This window comes from Pristiophorus japonicus, chromosome 1, assembly GCF_044704955.1.
Source record: "Pristiophorus japonicus isolate sPriJap1 chromosome 1, sPriJap1.hap1, whole genome shotgun sequence".
Taxonomy (NCBI): domain Eukaryota; kingdom Metazoa; phylum Chordata; class Chondrichthyes; family Pristiophoridae; genus Pristiophorus; species Pristiophorus japonicus.
This window is the reverse complement of record NC_091977.1, coordinates 530309288-530331398: the sequence shown is the minus strand read 5'-3', so window position 1 is coordinate 530331398 and position 22111 is coordinate 530309288. Positions and strand designations below refer to the sequence as shown.

At 44.9% G+C, this 22111-nt stretch overlaps 1 protein-coding gene across 3 annotated transcripts in view; it reads left to right on the top strand.

Annotated features, from left to right (window-relative positions):
• The window catches only part of LOC139277917 (intermembrane lipid transfer protein VPS13B-like), a 1209249-nt gene that overhangs the window by 1152015 nt on the left and 35123 nt on the right, over positions 1–22111 (top strand). For all 3 annotated transcript variants that reach the window (XM_070896555.1, XM_070896554.1, XM_070896561.1), the window contains exons 53-55: positions 7539–7666; positions 9699–9898; positions 16484–16602. In XM_070896555.1, coding sequence (XP_070752656.1) covers positions 7539–7666; positions 9699–9898; positions 16484–16602 — 447 coding nt within the window. The remainder of the gene's footprint in view (positions 1–7538; positions 7667–9698; positions 9899–16483; positions 16603–22111) is intronic.

Genomic DNA, 22111 nt, shown 5'->3' with positions numbered 1-22111 from the left:
GCTTCAGGGTATTGCATCAGCATAATGAGCTGTATGAATGCCAGGATTGTATTTACTATTTCTAATTGTAATGGAGTTTCCATGAGGGCCAAGTAATACGCTTTACTTACGCTCATTTCAAAATCCATGACATAGAAACATAGAAAATAGGTGCAGGAGGAGGCCATTCGGCCCTTCTAGCCTGCACCGCCATTCAATGAGTTCATGGCTGAACATGCAACTTCAGTACTCCATTTCTGCTTACCCCTTATCCTTAGACTGTGACCCCTGGTTCTGAACTTCCCCAACATTGGGAACATTCTTCCTGCATCTAAACCCATCAGAATTTTAAACGTTTCTATGAGGTCCCCTCTCATTCATCTGAACTCCAGTGAATACAAGCCTAGTTGATCCAGTCTTTCTTGATAGGTCAGTCCCGCCATCCCGGGAATCAGTCTGGTGAACCTTCGCTGCAATCCCTCAATAGCAAGAATGTCCTTCCTCAGGTTAGGAGACCAAAACTGTACACAATACTCCAGGTGTGGCCTCACCAAGCCCCTGTACAACTGTAGCAACACCTCCCTGCCCCTGTACTCAAATCCTCTCGCTATGAAGGCCAACATGCCATTTGCTTTCTTAACCGCCTGCTGTACCTGCATGCCAACCTTCAATGACTGATGTACCATGACACCCAGGTCTCGTTGCACCTCCCATTTTCCTAATCTGTCACCATTCAGATAATAGTCTGTCTCTCTGTTTTTACCACCAAAGTGAATAACCTCACATTTATCCACATTATACTTCATCTGCCATGCATTTGCCCACTCACCTAACCTATCCAAGTCGCTCTGCAGCCTCATAGCATCCTCCTCACAGCTCACACTGCCACCCAACTTAGTGTCATCCGCAAATTTGGAGATACTACATTTAATCCCCTCGTCCAAATCATTAATGTACAATGTAAACAGCTGGGGCCCCAGCACAGAACCTTGCGGTACCCCACTAGTCACCGTCTGCCATTCTGAAAAGTGCCCATTTACTCCTACTCTTTGCTTCCTGTCTGACAACCAGTTCTCAATCCAGGTCAGCACACTACCCCCAATCCCATGTGCTTTAACTTTGCACATTAATCTCTTGTGTGGGACCTTGTCGAAAGCCTTCTGAAAGTCCAAATATACCACATCAACTAGTTCTCCCTTGTCCACTCTACTGGAAACATCCTCAAAAAATTCCAGAAGATTTGTCAAGCATGATTTCCCTTTCACAAATCCATGCTGACTTGGACCTATCATGTCACCTCTTTCCAAATGCGCTGCTATGACATCCTTAATAATTGATTCCATCATTTTGCCCACTACCGATGTCAGGCTGACCGGTCTATAATTCCCTGTTTTCTCTCTCCCTCCTTTTTTAAAAAGTGGGGTTACATTGGCTACCCTCCACTCGATAGGAACTGATTCAGAGTCAGTGGAATGTTGGAAAATGATTGTCAATGCATCCGCTATTTCCAAGGCCACCTCCTTAAGTACTCTGGGATGCAGTCCATCAGGCCCTGGGGATTTATCGGCTTTCAATCCCATCAATTTCCCCAACACAATTTTACCGACTAATAAGAATTTCCCTCAGTTCCTCCCCTTTACTAAACCCTCTGACCCCTTTTATATCCGGAAGGTTGTTAGTGTCCTCCTTAGTGAATACCGAACCAAAGTACTTGTTCAATTGGTCTGCCATTTCTTTGTTCCTTGTTATGACTTCCTCTGATTCTGACTGCAGGGGACTTACGTTTGTCTTTACTAACCTTTTTCTCTTTACATATCTATAGAAACTTTTGCAATCCGTCTTAATGTTCCCTGCAAGCTTCTTCTCGTACTCCATTTTCCCTGCCCTAATCAAACCCTTTGTCCTCCTCTGCTGAGTTCTAAATTTCTCCCAGTCTCCGGGTTCGCTGCTATTTCTGGCCAATTTGTATGCCACTTCCTTGGCTTTAATATTATGCCTGATTTCCCTTGATAGCCACGGTTGAGCCACCTTCCCTTTTTTATTTTTACGCCAGACAGGAATGTACAATTGTTGTCGTTCATCCATGCGGTCTCTAAATGTCTGCCATTGCCCATCCACAGTCAACCCCTTAAGTATCATTCGCCAATCTATCCTAGCCAATTCACGCCTCATACCTTCAAAGTTACTCTTCTTTAAGTTCTGGACCATGGTCTCTGAATTAACTGTTTCATTCTCCATCCTAATGCGGAATTCCAACATATTATGGTCACTCTTCCCCAAGAGGCCTCGCACAACGAGATTGCTAATTAATCCTCTCTCATTACACAACACCCAGTCTAAGATGGCCTCCCCCCTAGTTGGTTCCTCGACATCTTGGTCTAGAAAACCATCCCTTATGCACTCCAGGAAATCCTCCTCCACCGTATTGCTTCCAGTTTGGCTAGCCCAATCTATGTGCATATTAAAGTCACCCATTATAACTGCTGCACCCTTATTGCATACACCCCTAATTTCCTGTTTGATGCCCTCCCCAACATTACTACTGTTTGGAGGTCTGTACACAACTCCCACTAACATTTTGTAAACATCTGTAAACACACCTGTACTTGACCAATGTGCATGACCTATATAGTAGAGCATGCCACAGGGTCAACTATATGCGACTTCTTTCCCCTCACTGTATCAGAAAATTAATCTTAGGAGGGTCAGCAACCAGAGGGCACAGATTTAGGGCAATTGGCAAAAGAATCACAGGGGAACTGAAGAGAATTTTTTAATTTCAGCGAGTTGTGATGATCTGGAAAGCACTGCCTGAAACATAGAAATCATAGAAAAATAGGTGCAGGAGTAGGCCATTCGGCCCTTCGAGCCTGCACCACCATTCAAGAAGATCATGGTTGATCATTCCCTCAGTACCCCTTTCCTGCTTTCTCTCCATACCCCTTGATCCCCTTAGCCGTAAGGGCCATATCTAACTCCCTCTTGAATATATCCAATGAACTGGCATCAACAACTCTCTGCGGCAGGGAATTCCACAGGTTAACAACTCTCTGAGTGAAGAAGTTTCTCCTCATCTCAGTCCTAAATGACCTACCCCTTATCCTAAGACTGTGTCCCCTGGTTCTGGACTTCCCCAACATTGGGAACATTCTTCCTGCATCTAACCTGTCCAGTCCCGTCAGAATTTTATATGTTTCTATGTAAACCCCTCTCATCCTTCTCAACTCCAGTTGATCCAGTCTCTCCTCATATGTCAGTCCAGCCATCCCGGGAATCAGTCTGGTAAACCTTCGTTGCACTCCCTCAATAGCAAGAACGTGTTTCCTCAGATTAGCGCGGTGAAAGGGTGGTGGAGGCAGATTCAATAGTAACTTTCAAATGGAATTGGATAAGCATTTGAAAAGGAAAAAAATTGCAGGGCTTTGGGGAACGAGCAGGGAAGTGGGACTAATTTGTTGCCCACTCTGAGGGCCGGCAAAGATCGACCAAATGGCCTCCTTCTGTACTGTTTGACTTTATAATGAACCCTGGGGGTAATTAAATTGTCATCCAAACTCGACTGTTCCAAATTAAGGCAGTGGATGACAATTTGTAGAAACCAATTGATTTTATGAAGTCGTCTTAATGCAAATGACTTACTTACATCTCATTGTATCTTCTACATTGGACGCTATAAGGACATCTGCAGGTCAAGCAGATTTCCATAAACTGTTTTTTCCCAGTATAGTATTTTATAATAGTATCAGGGTTTGCTCAAACTAACCATATCAGGTTGGATCACACATTTGGCATTGAGACAAACACCACATTTATCCTATCCTTATCATACATCTGTTTTTAATGAAGCCTTAAGATCTTCTTTTAGGGAGGGAGCAGCCGTTAAAAATTTTTAATATATATTTTTTAATCATAAAGTACATAAATCTTGGAACAGTATGGGAGGTGACTGAGGTTGTTGGTGCCGTTCCACTGACTGGGAAAATCTGGCTGTGAATCCCAAACTCCTCTGACAGCTAGTTACTGATTTCAGCCTGTTCATCTGCTGCAGTGCTGAGTGGCAGCAAAGAGGGGAAGTTTGGTTTGAGCAAGGTTTCTGCATCTGGCGTATTTTAGTACCTGCTGCTGACTGCACACCGATGTTTGCAGAGGCCAGAAATTGCCCGTCATTAACCACTTATCCACGCAGCCAGGATGCAAGAGCTTCTGACCCACTAAGAGCACAAAATATGAAAAGTATGTTTAACTTTTTTAAGTTTTAAGATTTGTTGACCCAGCCCAATTCTTTTTTTCCCACCCACTCTCTCCCACTTCATCCTCGTTTGTATGTGAGAAGTTACTGACAGATCTCTGCCCGCGTACCTGTGAAAATGATCCACTTTCTGGTCCCCAAGAGCACTACAGGCTAACTTGCCCTCTGATCCTCCATGCTGTTCTTTAAAGAACGGCCAATCTCCTTTCCAGCTTCAAATCTGAGTTCATTGTGAGATGAAGTAAGGTGGGAGGAGGCGCGCGTGGAGCATCAGCTCCAGCATGCACCTGTTGGGCCGAATGGTTGTAAATTCGATGTTGTTCGTTGTGTCGGTAAGTTCAACCCAGTCTGACGCAGTCCAGTCACCTGGCCCTCTGCTCAGATAACTTGCCTTATCCCAAACAGCAGCAACTTGCATTTATATAGTGCTTTTATTGTAGTAAAACGTCTCAAGGCGCTCCGCAGGAATGTTACCGGACAGAATTTGACACTGAGCCACACAAAGAGATATTAGGGCAGATGTCCAAAAACTTGGTCAAAGAGGTAGGTTTTAAAGAGCGGCTTTGGCAGAAATAAGAGAAAAGCAAATTATAATTTAAATGGAGAAAAATTGCAAAGTGCTGCAGTACAGCGGGACCTGGGGGTCCTTGTGCATGAAATACAAAAAGTTAGTATGCAGGTACAGCAAGTAATCAGGAAGGCAAATGGAATGTTGGCCTTTATTGCAAGGGGGATGGAGTATAAAAGCAGAGAAGTCCTGCTACAACTGTATAAGGTATTGGTGAGGCCACACCGAGAGTATTGTGTACAGTTTTGGTCTTCGTATTTAAGGAAGGATAAACTTGCATTGCAGGCTGTTCAGAGAAGGTTCACTAGGTTGATTCCGGAGATGGGGGTGTTGACTTATGAGGATAGGTTGAGTAGGTTGGGCCTCTGCACATTGGAGTTCAGAAGAATGAGAGGTGATCTTATTGAAACATAAGATAATGAGGGGGCTTGACAAGGTGGATGCAGAGAAGATATTTCCACTCATAGGGGAAACTAAAACTAAGGGGCTGCCCATTTAAAACTGAGATGAAGAGAAATTTCTTCTCAGAGGGTTGTAACTCTGTGGAATTGTCTGCCCCAGAGAGCTGTGGAGGCTGGGTCATTGAATATATTTAAGGCGAAGATAAACAGATTTTTGAGCGATAAGGGAGTAAAGGGTTATGGGGAGCGGGCAGGGAAGTGGAGCTGAGTCCATGATCAGATCAGCCATAATCTTATTGAATGGCGGAGCAGGCTTGAGGGGACAAATAGCCTACTTCTGCTCCTATTTCTTATGTTCTTAAAAGAGGAGAGAGCGGCAGAAAGGTTCAGGGAGGGAATTCCAGAGCTTATGGCCGAGGCTTTTGAAGATACGGCCACCAATGGTGGGGGGGTGGGGGGAAATTGGGAATGCGCAAGAGGCCAGAATTGGTGGAGTGCAGAGACCTCGGGGTGCTGTAGGGCTGCAGGAGGTTACAGAGATATAGAGGGGCGAGGCCATGGAGGGATTTGCAAACAAGGATAAGAATTTTAAAATCCAGGCATTGTCCGGGAGCAAAATCCGGGAGCATGTCAGTGAGCACAGGATTTGGTACAAGTTCGGGTAAAAGGTAACAGTGTTTTGGATGAGCTTAAGTCGCAGAGGGTGCCATACATGCACTAAAGCTGAAGGCAAACAACTGAATTAATGCTGCATCTACTTTCTATATGTGACCTGAAGATGCATACAATATTGACTTTATAGGTTGTGCTCCAGCTCTGCACAGTTTCATCATCATAGGCAGTCCCTCGGAATCGAGGAAGACTTGCTTCCACTCTTAAACTGAGTTCTTAGGTGGCTGAACAGTCCAATACGAGAGCCACAGTCTCTGCCACAGGTGGGACAGACTGTCGTTGAGGGAACAGGTGGGTGGGACTGGTTTGCCGCACACTCTTTCCGCTGCCTGTGCTTGCTTTCTGCAGTATGCTCTCGGCGACGAGACTCGAGGTGCTTCCTCCACTTAGGTCGATCTTTGGCTAGGGTGTCCGTGGGGATGTTGCACTTTATCAGGGAGGCTTTGAGGAAGTCCTTGTAACGTTTCCGCTGCCCAACTTTGGCTCGTTTGTCGTGAAGGAGTTCTGAGTAGACCGCTTGCTTTGGGAGTCTAGTGGCTGGCATGCGAACTATGTGGCCCGCCCAGCGAGCTGGTCAAGTGTGCACAGTTTATCACTAATAAGTATGCCCTGATTTTAACTCTGGGTGGGAATCGCACGAGCAGAGGGGCCAAGGCAGGCACCAAACCGCTCTGACCTCAACGGCATGAGGCCCAGGAGATTTTAACTCCCAGGTCTCGCCTGCATGAACCCGCCCAATTAAACGCCCGGAATTGGTGGGCTGGTAGACAAGCAGGAACGCAATGTCAGGCAGGAGCATGGGAAGGGGAGGGTTAAAACTTTCCTTTGTGGTCCAGATGAACACAGGGCCCCCACAAGGTCTTGTTAGCCCTCCATAAATGCATTACCTCACATTTGTCCGGATTGAATTCCATTTGCCACTTGTCTGCCCACCTGGCTAGTCCATTGATATCTTTATGTGAAGCATTTTGATTTTGGCTTTCAAAAGGAAAGTTGCTCCTTAAGATCAGAAGAATAATTGTGGATGCTGCCTGTCTGAAACAGACACATAAATTGTTGGAACTGCACATCAGCCGAGAGGGAAAGATATAGAAAGACTTACATTTATATAGTGCCTTTCGTGGCTTCAGACCGTCGTAAAGCGCTTTACAGCTAATGAAGCACTTTTGAAGTGTAGTCACTGTTGTAATGTAGGACATGGAGCAGCAGGGTCCCACAAACAGCAATGTGATAATGACCAGATAATTGGTTCTTTTAGTGATCTTGGTTGAGGGATCAATATTGGCCAGGACAGCGCTGAGAGCTCCCCTGCTCCTCTTCGACATATTACATCCTGAGCGGGCAGAGTTTAACATCTCATCCAAAAGACGGCAGTGTAGCACTCCCTCAGTACTGCACTGGGAGTGTTGGCCTGGATTTTGTACTCGAGTCTTTCGAGTGGGGCTTGAACCCATGACTTTCTGACATTAGTGTTCTGGTTAGTTTTCATGAAATGATGCACCCCAATCATTAACTTTTACTCCTTGTTTGTAAGCTGACCCCCCTCCCCCCCGCCACCTTCTGAGTTTTGCTATTTTGCTTTTATTTCAAACCATTTACATTGTTTGACGGCACACCCAGTAAAGGCTGATTGTTAACTGCAAATCCTCTTCCATCTTCTTTGTTTCAGAGCTGTAGTGGTGACTTATCAGGAGTACCTTGGTGTCACCTACATAACTGTCAGTGAGGATTGCAGTCCTCGCACTGTCATCCACAACAGATGCCCTATCACAATCATGATGAAAGAAAATATCAAAGGTAGAAATCTGATTTAATATCTCTGAACTGTGGTTACTGTTTGTTTAAGCTTTGCGCTTTGATTCTTTGAGATAACCAGTTTAACTTCAATACAAGAAAAAAGTATAGTGATTGCAGGGGAGACCCAAAGCATAAATATACAATAGCCGCAAATAAATTCAATAAGGAATTCAAGAGCAACGTCTTTACCCAAAGAGGGGTTAGAATGTGGAACACACTATCACATATGGAGTTAGGTCGCAGATCAGCCAGGATCTCATTAAATGGCGGAACAGGTTCGAAGGGCTAAATGGCCTACTCCTGTTCCTATAATCCTACTTGGAGTGATTGAGGTGAATAGCACAGATGCCTCATACGAGGTTACTGCACAAGATAAAAGCTTACGGAGTTGGGGGTAATATACCACAGGTGTTACTACAGATGTACAGGGCCTTGGTGAGGCCACACCTGGAGTATTGTGTACAGTTTTGGTCTCCTAACCTGAGGAAGGACATTCTTGCTATTGAGGGAGTGCAGCGAAGGTTCACCAGACTGATTCCCGGGATGGCGGGACTGACCTATCAAGAAAGACTGGATCAACTGGGCTTGTATTCACTGGAGTTCAGAAGAATGAGAGGGGACCTCATAGAAACATATAAAATTCTGACGGGGTTAGACAGGTTAGATGCAGGAAGAATGTTCCCAATGTTGGGGAAGTCCAGAACCAGGGGTCACAGTCTGAGGATAAGGGGTAAGCCATTTAGGACCGAGATGCGGAGGAACTTCTTCACCCAGAGAGTGGTGAACCTGTGGAATTCTCTACCACAGAAAGTTGTTGAGGCCAATTCACTAAATATATTCAAAAAGGAGTTAGATGAGGTCCTTACGGCTAGGGGGATCAAGGGGTATGGCGAGAAAGCAGGAATGGGGTACTGAAGTTGAATGTTCAGCCATGAACTCATTGAATGGCGGTGCAGGCTAGAAGGGCCGAATGGCCTACTCCTGCACCTATTTTCTATGTTTCTATATGTTTCTATGGACAGAGGATTGGTTAACTAACAGAAAACAGTGTTGGGATAAATGGGTCATTTTGCGGTTGGTAAGCAGTGACTGGTGGGATGCCACAGGGATCGGTGCTGGGTCCTCAACTATTTACAATCTATATTAATGACTTGGATGAAGGGACCAAGTGTAGTGTAGCCAAGTTTGTTGATGGTACAAAGATCGGTGGGAAGGCAAATTGCGAGGAGGACACAAACAAATCTGCAAAGGGATATAGACAGGCTAAGTGAGTGGACAAAAATTTGGCAGATGGAGTATAACGTGGGAAAATGTGGGATTATCCACTTTGGCTGAGTCCATGATCGGATCAGCCATGATCTTATTGAATAGCAGAGCAGGCTCGAGAGGCCAAATGGCCTGCTCCTGCTCCTATTGCTTATGTTCTTAGATGCATTTAAGGGGAGCTCAATAAGTACATGAGGGAGAAAGGGTTAGAAGGATATGTCGATGGGGTGTGATGAAGCACAGTGAGAGGAGGTTGGGGTGTAGCGTAAACACTGGCATTGCCCTGTTGGGCCGTATGGCCTGTTTCTGTGCTGTAAAATTCTGTGCAATTCTATTGAATTATAAGTGCCTATTCTGGAATAAAATCAGTCCTTGTATGGATTGATTTAATAATTTTCAGCTGTGCTCTCTTGTTTCCACTGATCTATGAGGTATTTTCAGTGGTTGCTCATGGGCATAAACTATGCATTATTAAACGTTTAGATTTTCACTGTAAGGGTTAGGAACTCCATTGTGCTGTTCCAGCAATTTTATCAGTCATGAATTGGGACAATGGAGATATGTTTTTTCACTATACTGTTTGACTATCCTTAATTTTGCAATGTTTTGTATGAATTAGATTTACATATATAGAATTGCATAGAAATTGCTGCACAGTAACAGCTAAGTTCTTCCATTCCTTCCTCATGAACTTATATAGCAGACCCTTTAATGCATAGCATATTTGTCTATATTTTAATCGGAACTTTTTTTTGTGTTAATTTAGATGCCCCAAAATGTGCAGTTTATTGTCGAAAAATCCCCGGTGAGTCTTCAGTTCACCATGAGCTTTATCATCAAGTTTGGAATTTCCCTGACTGCAAAACTGAGGACCACCTGCCCAGTGTCCAGCTCAACATGATATCTTCATCTGAGCTCTCTGAGGAATGGAGCGATGTCATTGATCTTAATAGCCCTGGGACTCAGGTGAGATGTTGCAGCTTTGTTTTATCAGCGTTGTGTGTTCATCTGCTGTATAACTGTTTTGTTTCAGTATGCTCATTTATTGGGGATAGGGGGTGTGTAAAAAAAGCTTTAAATGCTCGTCTGTTGGATTCATAAGAATATAAGAAATGGGAGCAGGAGTAGACCATACGGCCCCTCGAGCCTGCTCCGCCATTCAGTAAGATCATGTGGGCTGATCATCGACCTGAACTCCACTTGCCCGCCCGAGCCCCATATCCCTTGATTCCCCTGGAGCCCAGAAATCTATCTCAGCCTTGAATATACTCAGAGACTCAGCATCCACAGCCCTCTGGGGCAGAGAATTCCAAAGATTCACAACCCTCTGATTGAAGAAATTCCTCCTCATCTCTGCCTTCAATGGCCGACCCCTTCATCATCATAGGCAGTCCCTCGGGGACGAGGGTGACTTGCTCCCACACTAAAAATGAGTACTCAGGTGACTGATGAACTCATTTTAAACGGTGGAAGATGCCTGTGCGTGAGTTCTGTTAATGTGTGGTGGCCGTTGCTCACCAGCCACCACACGGGCTTGACGGAGTAAGGTCTTGCTCCAGTGGCAAGGGGATCCAAGACAACTGGAGATCCCTTATTGTGAGACTGTGACCCCCTACTTCTAGACTCTCCAGCCAGGGGAAACAACCTCTCAGCATCTACCTTGTCAATCCACTTCAGAATCTTGTATGTTTCAATGAGATCACCTCTTATTCTTCGAAACTTCAGAGGCCCATTCTATACAATCTCTCATCATAAGACAGCCCACTCATCCCAGGAATCAATCTAGTGAACCTTTGTTGCACCGCCTCCAAGGCAAGTATATCCTTCCTTAGATAAGGAGACCAAATCTGCACAGTACTCCAGGTGTGGTCTCACCAAGGCCCTGTGCAATTGTAGCAAGACTTCCTTACTCTTATGCTCAAGCCCCCTTTGCAATAAAGGACAACATGTCATTTGCCTTCCTTATTGCTTGCTGTACCTGCATGCTAGCTTTCTGTTTCTTGCACGAGGACACCCAAATCTCTCTGAACACCAACATTTAAAAGTTTCTCACCATTTAAAAGATATTCTGTTTCGCCATTGGATGCATTACACATTATGCCCTTTTATCTGGATTTGAATCCAATTGTGAAGTCCGATTTGAAATGAGTTGGATAATTGTGGACCAGTTTTCTTGACCACACGTCGAGTTACATTTTGCACAGAAACAGAACGTTCTGTCCAACATCAACCGGTGTTTATGCTCCAAATGGACCTCTTCCCACCCTTCTTCATATCATCCCATCAGCATAACTTTCTCACTCATGTGCTTATCTAACTTCCCCTTAAATGCATCTATGCTATTCACCTCAACTACTCCTTGTGGTAGCACGTTCCACATTCTCACCACCCTGTGGATAAAGAAGTTTCTCCTGAATTCCCCATTGGGATCATGGATCAAACAGGCGACTGATTTGTCAGCCATCATGACCAATACTTTCATCTCCTTTCCCATTGATTAGCATGACATGGTTCCCATTGTCATTGCAATGGTGCATTTGCAAAAGTACAGGGAGTCGCTGGTGGCTTGAATGTGCCTGATCTGAAGCCCACCTTGAAAGTCATTAAGTGACTGTGTTTGCGTCACAATGCTCGATGCCTGAAACCCTTGGAAGATGTGAGTCTGACCAAGCTTTCAACTGTGCTTTGCACCTTGTCTGTATGTGCTGCTAAGGTATGCAAGCAGTGGAGTGAAAGAGTTGTACGGTTGAACGGAGGTTTGGAATAGGGACATGGTAAATGTGCATCAAGTTGACAGGCAGCACATTGTACTGTAGGTTAAGTCTGATTTGATAAAGGATCCCACCTTCTCGAGCATCTGTTTCCAGGTTCTGACAACAGTGTTGGATCTGATGGCTGCTGCCTCCAGCAAGCATGGTGACCCAGAGCAAGGTGCTTTGGAGAGCCAAAAGAAAAGGCAAGCCCCCTTGCACTCACCTCGTACACATCAAACAAGAGGTTGGAAAATGGGCCGCTCTGCCATTTGCACACTGACTCCATTTTGTGGTTGTTTGACCTTTGGTTTTGACATTTCATCACTTTATCCATCTCTCCCACTCCCCCTCCACCATCCCTAATACAGCCTTTGGAAATATTGAAAACTTGTGCGAGCTATTCTTGAGCCTTTCAAGGGCTGTAATGCTTTTAACGCCATATATTACTGTGAAGTGCCGCATCCTTTGAACTTTAAGCAGCAGCCCTTTAAGAATGCCATGTGCCCAACATTCTGAAGGGCTTTTTTCATTACACTTAACGGCCCAAGTGTCAGCTGTGGCTCAGTGGGCAGCACGCTCGCCTCTGAGTCAGAACGTTGTGGGTTCACGTCCCACTCCAGGGACCTGAGCACATAATCCAGGCTGACACTCCAGTGTGGTGCTGAGGGAGTGCTGCACTGTCGGAAGTGCCGTCTTTCGGATGAGACTTTAAACCGAGGCGCAGTCTGCCCTCTCAAGTGGACGTAACCGATCCCACGGCACTATTTCGAAGAAGAGCAAGGAAGTTATCCCCAGTGTCCTGGCCAACATTTATCCTTCAGTCAACATAACAAAAACAGGTGACCTGGTCAATATCACATTGCTGTTTGTGGGAGCTTGCTGTGCACAAATTGGCTGCCGCATTTCCCACATTACAACAGAGACTACACTCTAAAAGTACTTCATTGGCTGTAAAGCGCTTTGAGACGTCCGGTGGTCATGAAAGGCACTACAGAAATGCAGGGTGACTTGGACAGGTTAGGTGAGTGGGCAAATGAATGGCAGATGCAGTATAATGTGGATAAGTGCGAGGTTATCCACTTTGGTGGCAAAAACAGGAAGGCAGATTATTATCTGAATGGTGACAGATTAGTAAAAGGGGAGGTGCAACGAGACCTGGGTGTCATGGTTCATCAGTCATTGAAAGTTGGCATGCAAGTACAGCAGGCAGTAAAGAAAGCAAGTGGCATATTGGCCTTCATAGCGAGAGGATTTGAGTATAGGAGCAGGGAGGTCTTGCTGCAGTTGTACAGGGCCTTGGTGAGACCACACCTTGAGTATTGTGTGCAGTTTTGGTCTCCTAATCTGAGGAAGGACATTCTTGCTATTGAGGGAGTGCAGAGAAGGTTCACCAGACTGATTCCCGGGATGGCAGGACTGACATATGAAGAAAGACTGGATCGACTAGGCTTATATTCACTGGAATTTAGAAGAATGAGAGGGGATCTCATAGAAACATATAAAATTCTGACAGGATTGGACATGTTAGATGCAGGAAGAATGTTCCCGATGTTGAGGAAGTCCAGAACCAGGGGTCACAGTCTAAGGATAAGGGGTAAGCCATTTAGGACCGAGATGAGGAGAAACTTTTTCACCCAGAGAGTGGTGAACCTATGGAATTCTCTACCACAGAAAATTTTTGAGGCCAGTTCGTTAGATATATTCAAAAGGGAGTTAGATGTGGTCCTTACGGCTAAAGGGATCAAGGGGTATGGAGAGAAAACAGGAATGGGGTACTGAAGTTGCATGATCAGCCATGATCATATTGAATGGTGGTGCAGTCTTGAAGGGCCGAATGGTTTGCTCCTGCACCTATTTTCTATGTTTCTATGTGTCTCTTTTCTTTCTTTCACAAGGTTCACGTTTGATTGGGAGCATGTTTAAATGATTATCCAGGAGCAAGCATCACAAGCCAGCACATCATTCTGTTAGTTGTAGGTTTTAGTCCTCCAGAGTTGATGCTGACAGCTTTTCAGTTGGAATTGTTTAATCGGCCTGATAGAGTGTCTAAGGATGTGTGAAGTGACAACAAAAGAGAAGCCTTTGCATATCAGTCAGGAAAATCTGGAGTATGGCCTCTGGGAATAATGAGGATGCCTGGGGTATCCAATGAGAGAATCCTAGATCATCCAGATTCGGCATGCCTGGAGCACATGTCTGGGAAGTCTAGGCACAGAGTTAAGTTTTTCAAATAAAATTGAATGACTAATAAAATAACACAGGGATTTTTTTCCCCAGTTTTTGCACTTCAACTTCCTTTTTATACTGAAAGCAGTGATTTATTATGGGAAATGATTCCATAGATGGCAGCAGCCTTGTGATACTTTGTCCAAATTGCCATTTTTCGTAAATCAACATTATAAATAGGAGCAGGAGTGGGCCATATGGTTCTTCGAGCCTGCTCCACAATTCAATATCATGGCTGATCTTCTACCTCAACTCCACTTTCCCGCCATATCCCAATATGCCTTGATTCCCTTAAAGACCAAAAAGCTATCGGTCTCAGCCTTGAATATACTCAACGACTGAGCATCCACAGCCCTCCGGGGTAGAAAATTCCAAAGATTCACTACCCGCTGAGTGAAGAAATTTCTCCTCATCTCAGTCCTACACGGCTTATCCTGAGACTATGACTGCTAGTTCTAGACTCTCCAGCCAGGGGAAACAACCTCTCAGCATCTACCCTGTCAAGCCCTCTCAGAATCTTATATGTTTCAATTAGATCACTTCTCATTCTTCTAAACTTCAGAGAATATAGGCCTCATCTGCTCAATCTCTCCTCATAGGGCAACCACCCCCCCCCCCATCCCAGGAATCAATCTGGTGAACCATTGTCGCACCACCTCTAAAGCAACTGTGGCCCAGAAATCACGGTCAGCTGCTTCCCGTGGGCGATCGAGGGAAAAAGTTTAAAAAGATGCGCACTTACCTGTTCCTGCTGCGCCCACGTGAGTTCCCGGTCCTGAGGCCTCCACTGACTGCGCATCGCAGCACATGCACATCAGGACGTGCGCAGAGCTGGAGCTGTAGTCACATGGCTCTGGGCGGCCAATCAGGTAAAGTATGTTCTCATTCATAATAAGTTGGAGTTCCTATTATTATGAATGAGAACCCTCTGTCAAAACACATACAACTCTAATAAAAAATAGAAAAAATGCACATATTTTTAAAATTTAAATTAGTTATTTATGTATTATTAAAAATATATATTTTTCTGATTTTTTTTTTAAAGTTTTTTAATTAGGTTTAAAATAAACTTACCGGGGAGGGTTTTTAAACAATAAAATTTTTTTAAATTTTATTTTATAATGTTTTTGTGTATTTTAAAACTCTTGCGCCTGTAAAAGTAAGCTACGAGCCTGCTTTTATCAGGCGCAAGAGTTTTCAGGACATCCGCTGGGCAAGATATGGGTAAATACCGCAATCTTGCCCATGCGAATGTCCTGGCTGTGGGGATATGGAGGATCTGTCAAGCTAGAGCTTGACAGATCGGAAAAGCCGGTTTTCAGCGCTTGCGCATTGTGATGCATTCCCGGGTCTGTACGGCCCCGGGAGGCCGGACTTTCTGGGCCTATATCCTTCCACAGGTACGGAGATCAAAACTGTACACAGTACTCCAGGTGTGGTCTCACCAAAGCCCTGTACAATATGAGCAGCGTGATTATCAGCTTCTTGTGACTGAGTGTCAGAGCTGAGGCTGATCACACTTTCCAGCCAGGGTCACTGGTTGATGATTGAGAAGAGGAACCACAGCTGATTTCCCCAATCCCCCCCCCTGCTTCTTGACACCTCCCTCCACATTACACCTCACTAGATTGAGTAGACTGGGCCTATATTCTAGAAGAATGAGAGGTGATCTAATTGAAACATATAAGATTCTGAGAGGGCTTGACGGTACATGCAGGGAGGATGTTTCCCCTGGCTGGGGAGTCTAGAACCAGGGGTCACAGTCTCAGAATAAGGAGTCGGCTATTTAGGACTGAGATGAGGAGAAACTTCTTCACTCGGAGGCTGGTGAATCTTTGAAATTCTCTACCCCACAGGACTGTGGAGGCTCAGTCTTTGACTATATTTAAGGCAGAGATCGATAGATTTTGGGATATTAAGGGATTATGGGGATATTGCAGGAAAGTGGAGTTGAGGTAGAAGATCAGCCGTGATCGTATTGAATGGGCCAAATGGCCTACTTGTGCTACTAATTCTTATATTCTTATGTACTAACATGGGAACACTGAAGCCAAGTATAAAAGTCTACCTTGCGCAAGCTGAGGTTAGATAATTCAACACAGACCATGGATCAGCCCTGGACCTCTGTTGGCCAATAACGGCTCAATACCAGACTCCACAGTGCTCTTAAGGGACCTTCTATTTGAGACATTTCTGTTTGAAATCTCTGCTTCCTGCTTGAACAACAGAACAGATTAACCTTTCTTTAAAAAAAAACTTTTTTTTTCACCTAATCCTTCACCCAAGATGACACACGTTTCCGCTGACCGAAACATATAGCTTAACAGCAATACGGTTTAGAATCAGCGTGATTTTACACTGTAAATGCTATCCATGAAAAATAGTGAAAGATTTTGCACCGCTTTATAATGTCTGCAAATAATGTTTAGACAAACAAACTATCGAACTCGATCTTTCAGCATGCAAAACAGATTAGCTGACTGCTGGAGGGTTTAGCTTAAAAATAAATAAACTATTTTTTATTGAACTGTGTTTTTCCCCCTCCCCCCCACCCCTCCTTTTCTCTACTCAGGTGGTGTTTCTGCCCGGTTACGGCTGTGTGTACGTGGATATCGTTCATCACTCCAGCACCATGACTGTGACCCTGGCTCCAGAGGGGAGAGCTGGCCCGGTTCTGACCAGCCTTCATGGGTAATTACCTATGTGCATAGATTGCAGATTCAATATTGTGAGCTGTGAAATACGGCTGATAGAGTCGCGCTGCGCAGAAGGAGGCCATTTAGCCCATCGTGCCTGTGCCGGCTCTTTGAACGACCTATTCAGTTAGTTCCTGCTCTCCCTGCTTTTTCCCCGTGGCCCTACTATTTTTTTTTCCTTCTCAAGTATTTATCCGATTCCATTTTGAAAGTTGCTATTGAAGCTGCTCCCACTGCCCTTTCAGGCAGGGCATTCCAGATCATTACAACTCGCTGCGTAAAAAAATGTCTTCATTTCCTCGCTGGATTTGTTGCTAATTACCTTAACTCGGTGCCCTCTGGTTACTTAATCATCTGCCAGTGGAAACAGTGAACCTGGACCTCAGTTAAACAGTTAAAACTCCTTTACGCCTCAATTTTGATTGTTATTTATTCCATCTTCCCCTTAGACTCCAGTTTAAGACAAGGTCCCACACAAGAGATTGGTGTGCAAAATCAAAGCACATGGTATTGGGGGTAATGTACTGACGTGGTTGGCAGACAGGAAGCAGAGAGTCGGGATAAACAGGTCCTTTTCAGAATGGCAGGCAGTAACTAGTGGAGTGCCGCAGGGCTCATTGTTGGGACCCCAGCTCTTTACAATATACATCAATGATTTAGATGAAGGAATTGAGTGTAGTATTTTCAAGTTTGCAGATGACACTAAACTGGGTGGCGGTGTGAGCTGTGAGGAGGACGCTAAGAGGCTGCAGGGTGACTTGGACAGGTTAGGTGAGTGGGAAAATGCATGGCAGATGCAGTATAATGTTGATAAATGTGAGGTTATCCACTTTGGGGGCAAAAACGCAAAGACAGAATATTATCTGAATGGCGGCAGATTCGGAAAACGGGAGGTGCAACGAGTCCTGAGTGTCATGGTTCATCAGTCATTGAAAGTTGGCATACAGGTATAGCAAGCAGTGAAGAAGGCAAATGGTATGTTGGCCTTCATAGCTCGGGGATTTGAGTATAGGAGCAGGGAGGTCTCACTGCAGTTGTACAGGGCTTTGGTGAGGCCTCACCTGGAATATTGTGTTCAGTTTTGGTCACCTAATCTGAGGAAGGACGTTCTTGCTATTGAGGGAGTGCAGCGAAGGTTCACCAGACTGATTCCCGGGATGGCTGGACTGACATATGAGGAGAGACTGGATCAACTGGGCCTTTATACATTGGAGTTTAGAAGAATGAGAGGGGATCTCATAGAAACATGTAAGATTCTGACGGGACGGGACAGGTTAGATGCGGGTAGAATGTTCCTGATGTTGGGGAAGTCCAGAACAGGGGACACAGTCTTAGGATAAGGGGTATGCCATTTAGGACTGAGATTAGGAGAAACTTCTTCCCTCAGAGAGTTGTTAACCTGTGGAATTCCCTGCCGCAGAGAGTTGTTGATGCCAGTTCATTGGATATATTCAAGAGGGAGTTAGATATGGCCCTTATGGCCCTAAGGGGATCAAGGTGTATGGAGAGAAAGCAGGAAAGGGGTACTGAGGGAATGATCAGCCATGATCTTTTTGAATGGTGGTGTAGGCTCGAAGGGCCGAATGGCCTACTCCTGCACCTATTTTCTATGTTTCTATGTTTCAAAGTCAACAGAACATACCCCATTTGTACTCTGCCGTGAGATCTGTGTGGTGAATTAAAATTATGGGATCCCCATTTTTTTCCCCACGAGAAACAGACGTGCTAATCACATAACTTATGAAGGACCCTTAATGCAATAAACTTGGTACCATATTATAATAATAATATCGGACAGATTCACAGAATGATAGAAAGGTATGGCACAGAAAGTGGCCATACGGCCCATCGTGTCTGTGTTGGCCGAAATAGAGCTACCCAGCCTAATTCCACTTTCCAGCTCTTGGTCCATAGCTCTGTAGGTTACCGCACTTCAGGTGCATATCCAGGTACGTTTTAAATGCCATGAGGGTTTCTGTGGTGTGTTCCAGACCCCCACCACCCTCTGGATGAAAAAAGTTCTCCCCAACTCCTTTCTAATCCTTCTACCAATTACTTTAACTCTATGCCCCCTGGTCATTGACCTCTTTGCCAGAGGAAATAGGTCCTTCCTATCCACTTTATCTGGGCTTCTCATAATTTTATACACCTCAATAAGGTCTCCTCAGTTCCACAGGAAACAACGACAGCCTATCCAATCTGTCCTCATAGCTAAAATTCTCCAGTCCTGGCAACATCGTTGTAAATAGAGGGTATCGTTTTAGAATAAGGGGTCATCCAGTTAAAACAGAAATGAGGAGGAATTTCTTCTCTGAAGGTCGTGAATCTTTGGAATTCTCTACCCCAGAGAGCTGTGGAGGCTGGGTCATTGAATATATTTAAGGTGGAGATGGTCCGATTTTTGAATGATAAGGGAGTCAAGGTTATGGGGAGCGGGCGGGGAAGTGGAGTTGAGGCCAGGATCAGATCAGCCAATATCTTATTGAATAGCGGAGCAGGGTCGAGGGGCCAAATGGCCTACTCCTGCTCCTATTTCTTATAAGTCTCCTCTGTACCCTCTCCAGTGCAATCACATCTTTCCTGTGATGTGACCAGAGCTATACGCAGTACTCTAGCCTAACTAGTGTTGTATACAGCTCTATCCTACAGTTATTGTGTAAAAAAATATATATAGCAAACGTTTACCTCATCAAGTCAGAATAGACCCTAAGCTAATGAAGATCGACAGTTGGAGATGTGGACCACGTTTTGTTCAAACTATTTTTTTAATAATGTTTGCCATTGATTCTAGTGTTAAAAAAGATTTTGGAACAGGGAAAAAATACAAAGAAAAATCAGTTTGTAATCCAATAACTCAGTGCAACACTCCAGCAATAATTAGATAATATTAAGAGCTACGATAAACAGTTAAACGCTTGCACATTTGAAATATACAGATGCAAAAATGGATGTGGTGTATTTGGACTTCCAGAAGGCATTTGACAAGGTGCCACATAAAAGGTTACTGCACAAGATAAAAATGCACGTGGTTGGGGGTAATATATTAGCATGGATAGAGGATTGGCTAACTAACAGAGAACAGAGAGTCGGGATAAATGGTTCATTCTCTGGTTGGCAACCAGTAACTCGAGGGGTACCGCAGGGATCAGTGCTGGGACCCCAACAATTTACAATCTATATTAACGACATGGAAGAAGGGACTGAGTGTAATGTAGCCAAGTTTGTTGATGATACAAAAATGGGAGGAAAAGCAATATGTGAGAAGTACACAAAAAGCCTGCAAAAGGACATTGACAGGCTAAGTGAGTGGACAAAAATTTGGCAGATGGAGTATAATGTCGGAAATGTCATATAGTGTGAGGTCATGCACTTTGGCAGAAAAAAATCAAAGAGCAAGTTATTATTTAAACAGAGAAAGATTGCAAAGTGCCGCAGTACAGCGGGACCTGGGGGTACCTGTGCATGAAACACAAAAGGATAGTATGCAGGTACAGCAAGTGATCAGGAAGGCCAATGGTATCTTGGCCTTTATTGCAAAGGGGATGGAATATAAAAGCAAGAAAGTCTTGCTACAGCTATATAAGGTATTGGTGAGGCCACACCTGGAATACTGTGTGCAGTTTTGGTTTCCATATTTACGAAAGGATATACTTGCTTTGGAGGCAGTTCAGTGAAGGTTCACTAGGTTGATTTCGGGGATGAGGGGGTTGATTTATGAGGAAAGGTTGAGTAGGTTGGGCTTCTATTCATTGGAATTCAGAAGAATGAGAGGTGATCTTATATCAGATGAGGGGGCTTGACAAGGTGGATGCAGAGAGGATGTTTCCACCGATGGGGGAGACTAGAACTAGAGGGCATGATCTTAGAATAAGGGGCCGCCCATTTAAAACAGAGATGAGGAGAAATTTCTTCTCTAAGGGTTGTAAATCTGTGGAATTCGCTGCCTCAGAGAGCTGTGGAAGCTGGGACATTGAATAAATTTAAGACAGAAATAGACAGTTTCTTAAACGATAAGGGGACAAGGGGTTATGGGGAGCAGGCAGGGAAGTGGAGCTGAGTCCATGATCAGATCAACCATGATCTTATTGAATGGCGGAGCAGGCTCGAGGGGCCATATGGCCGACTCCTATTCCTATTCCTTATGTTCTTATGTAAAGCTGCCAACTACTGCTCACAGCAAAACTTGCCTTCCCTGCGCAGTACCACATATCTCCAAAACTTCTCAAGCAATTTAAACATCGGCAATTTTGCTGTGGCTTTTGCACCACCTCCGGTTATGGTGTTCTTCACTGCTCACCATACCACAAAAAGATACATGTGCATTACGTAAGAAGATAAGATATAGGAGCAAGAGTCGACCACACGGCCCCTCAAGCCTGCTCTGCCATTGAATAGTATCATGGCTGATCTTCCACCTCAACTCCACTTTCCTGCCCTATCCCCATAGCCCTTGATTCCCTTAGTGTCGAAAAATGTATCAATCTCAGCCTTGAATATCACAGGCAGTCTCTCGGAATCGAGGAAGACTTGCTTCCACTCTTAACATGAGTTCTCAGGTGGCTGAACAGTCCAATACGAGAACCACAATCTCTGTCACAGGTGGGGCACATAGTCATTGAGGGAAAGAGTGGGTGGGACTGGTTTGCCACACGCTCTTTCCGCTGCCTGCGCTTGGTTTCTGCATGCTCTCGGCGATGAGATTCGAGGTGCTCAGCGCCCTCCCGGATGCGCTTCCTCCACTTTGGGCGGTCTTTGGCCAGGGTCTCCCAGGTGTCAGTGGGGATGGTGCACTTTATCAGGGAGGCTTTGAGGGTGTCCTTGAAACGTTTCCTCTGCCCACCTTTTGGCTCTTTTGCCGTGAAGGAGTTCCGAGTAGCGCGCTTGCTTTGGGAGTCTCGTGTCTGGCATGCGAACTATGTGGCCTGCTCAATGGAGCTGATCACGTGTGGTCAGTGCTTCGATGCTGGGGATGTTGGCCTGGTCGAGGACACTGATGTTGGTGCGTCTGTCCTCCCAGGGGATTTGTGGGATCTTGCGGAGACATCGTTGGTGGTATTTCTCCAGCGATTTGAGGTGTCTACTGTACATGGTCCATGTTTCTGAGGCATACAGGAGGGTGGGTATTACTACAGCCCTGTAGACCATGAGTTTGGTGGCAGTTTTCAAACACTATTTTCCTCAGATGGCCAAAAATACTCATTGACTGAGCATCCGCAGCCCTCTGGGGTAGAGAATTCCAAAGATTCACAACCCTCAGTATGGAAAAAATGTCTCCTCATCTCAGTCCTAAATGATCGATCCCTTCTTCTGAAACTATGACCCCTAGTTCTAGCCTCTCCAGCCAGGGAAACAGCCTTTCAGCATCTAACCTGTCAAGCCCTCTAGGAATTTTATGTATTTCAATGAGATCACCCCTCATTCTTCTAACCTTCAGAGAATATAGGCCCAGTCAGAAATTGGGCATTAGGTACTACAGGTAAAGGGAAAAACTAAATGATGTTATG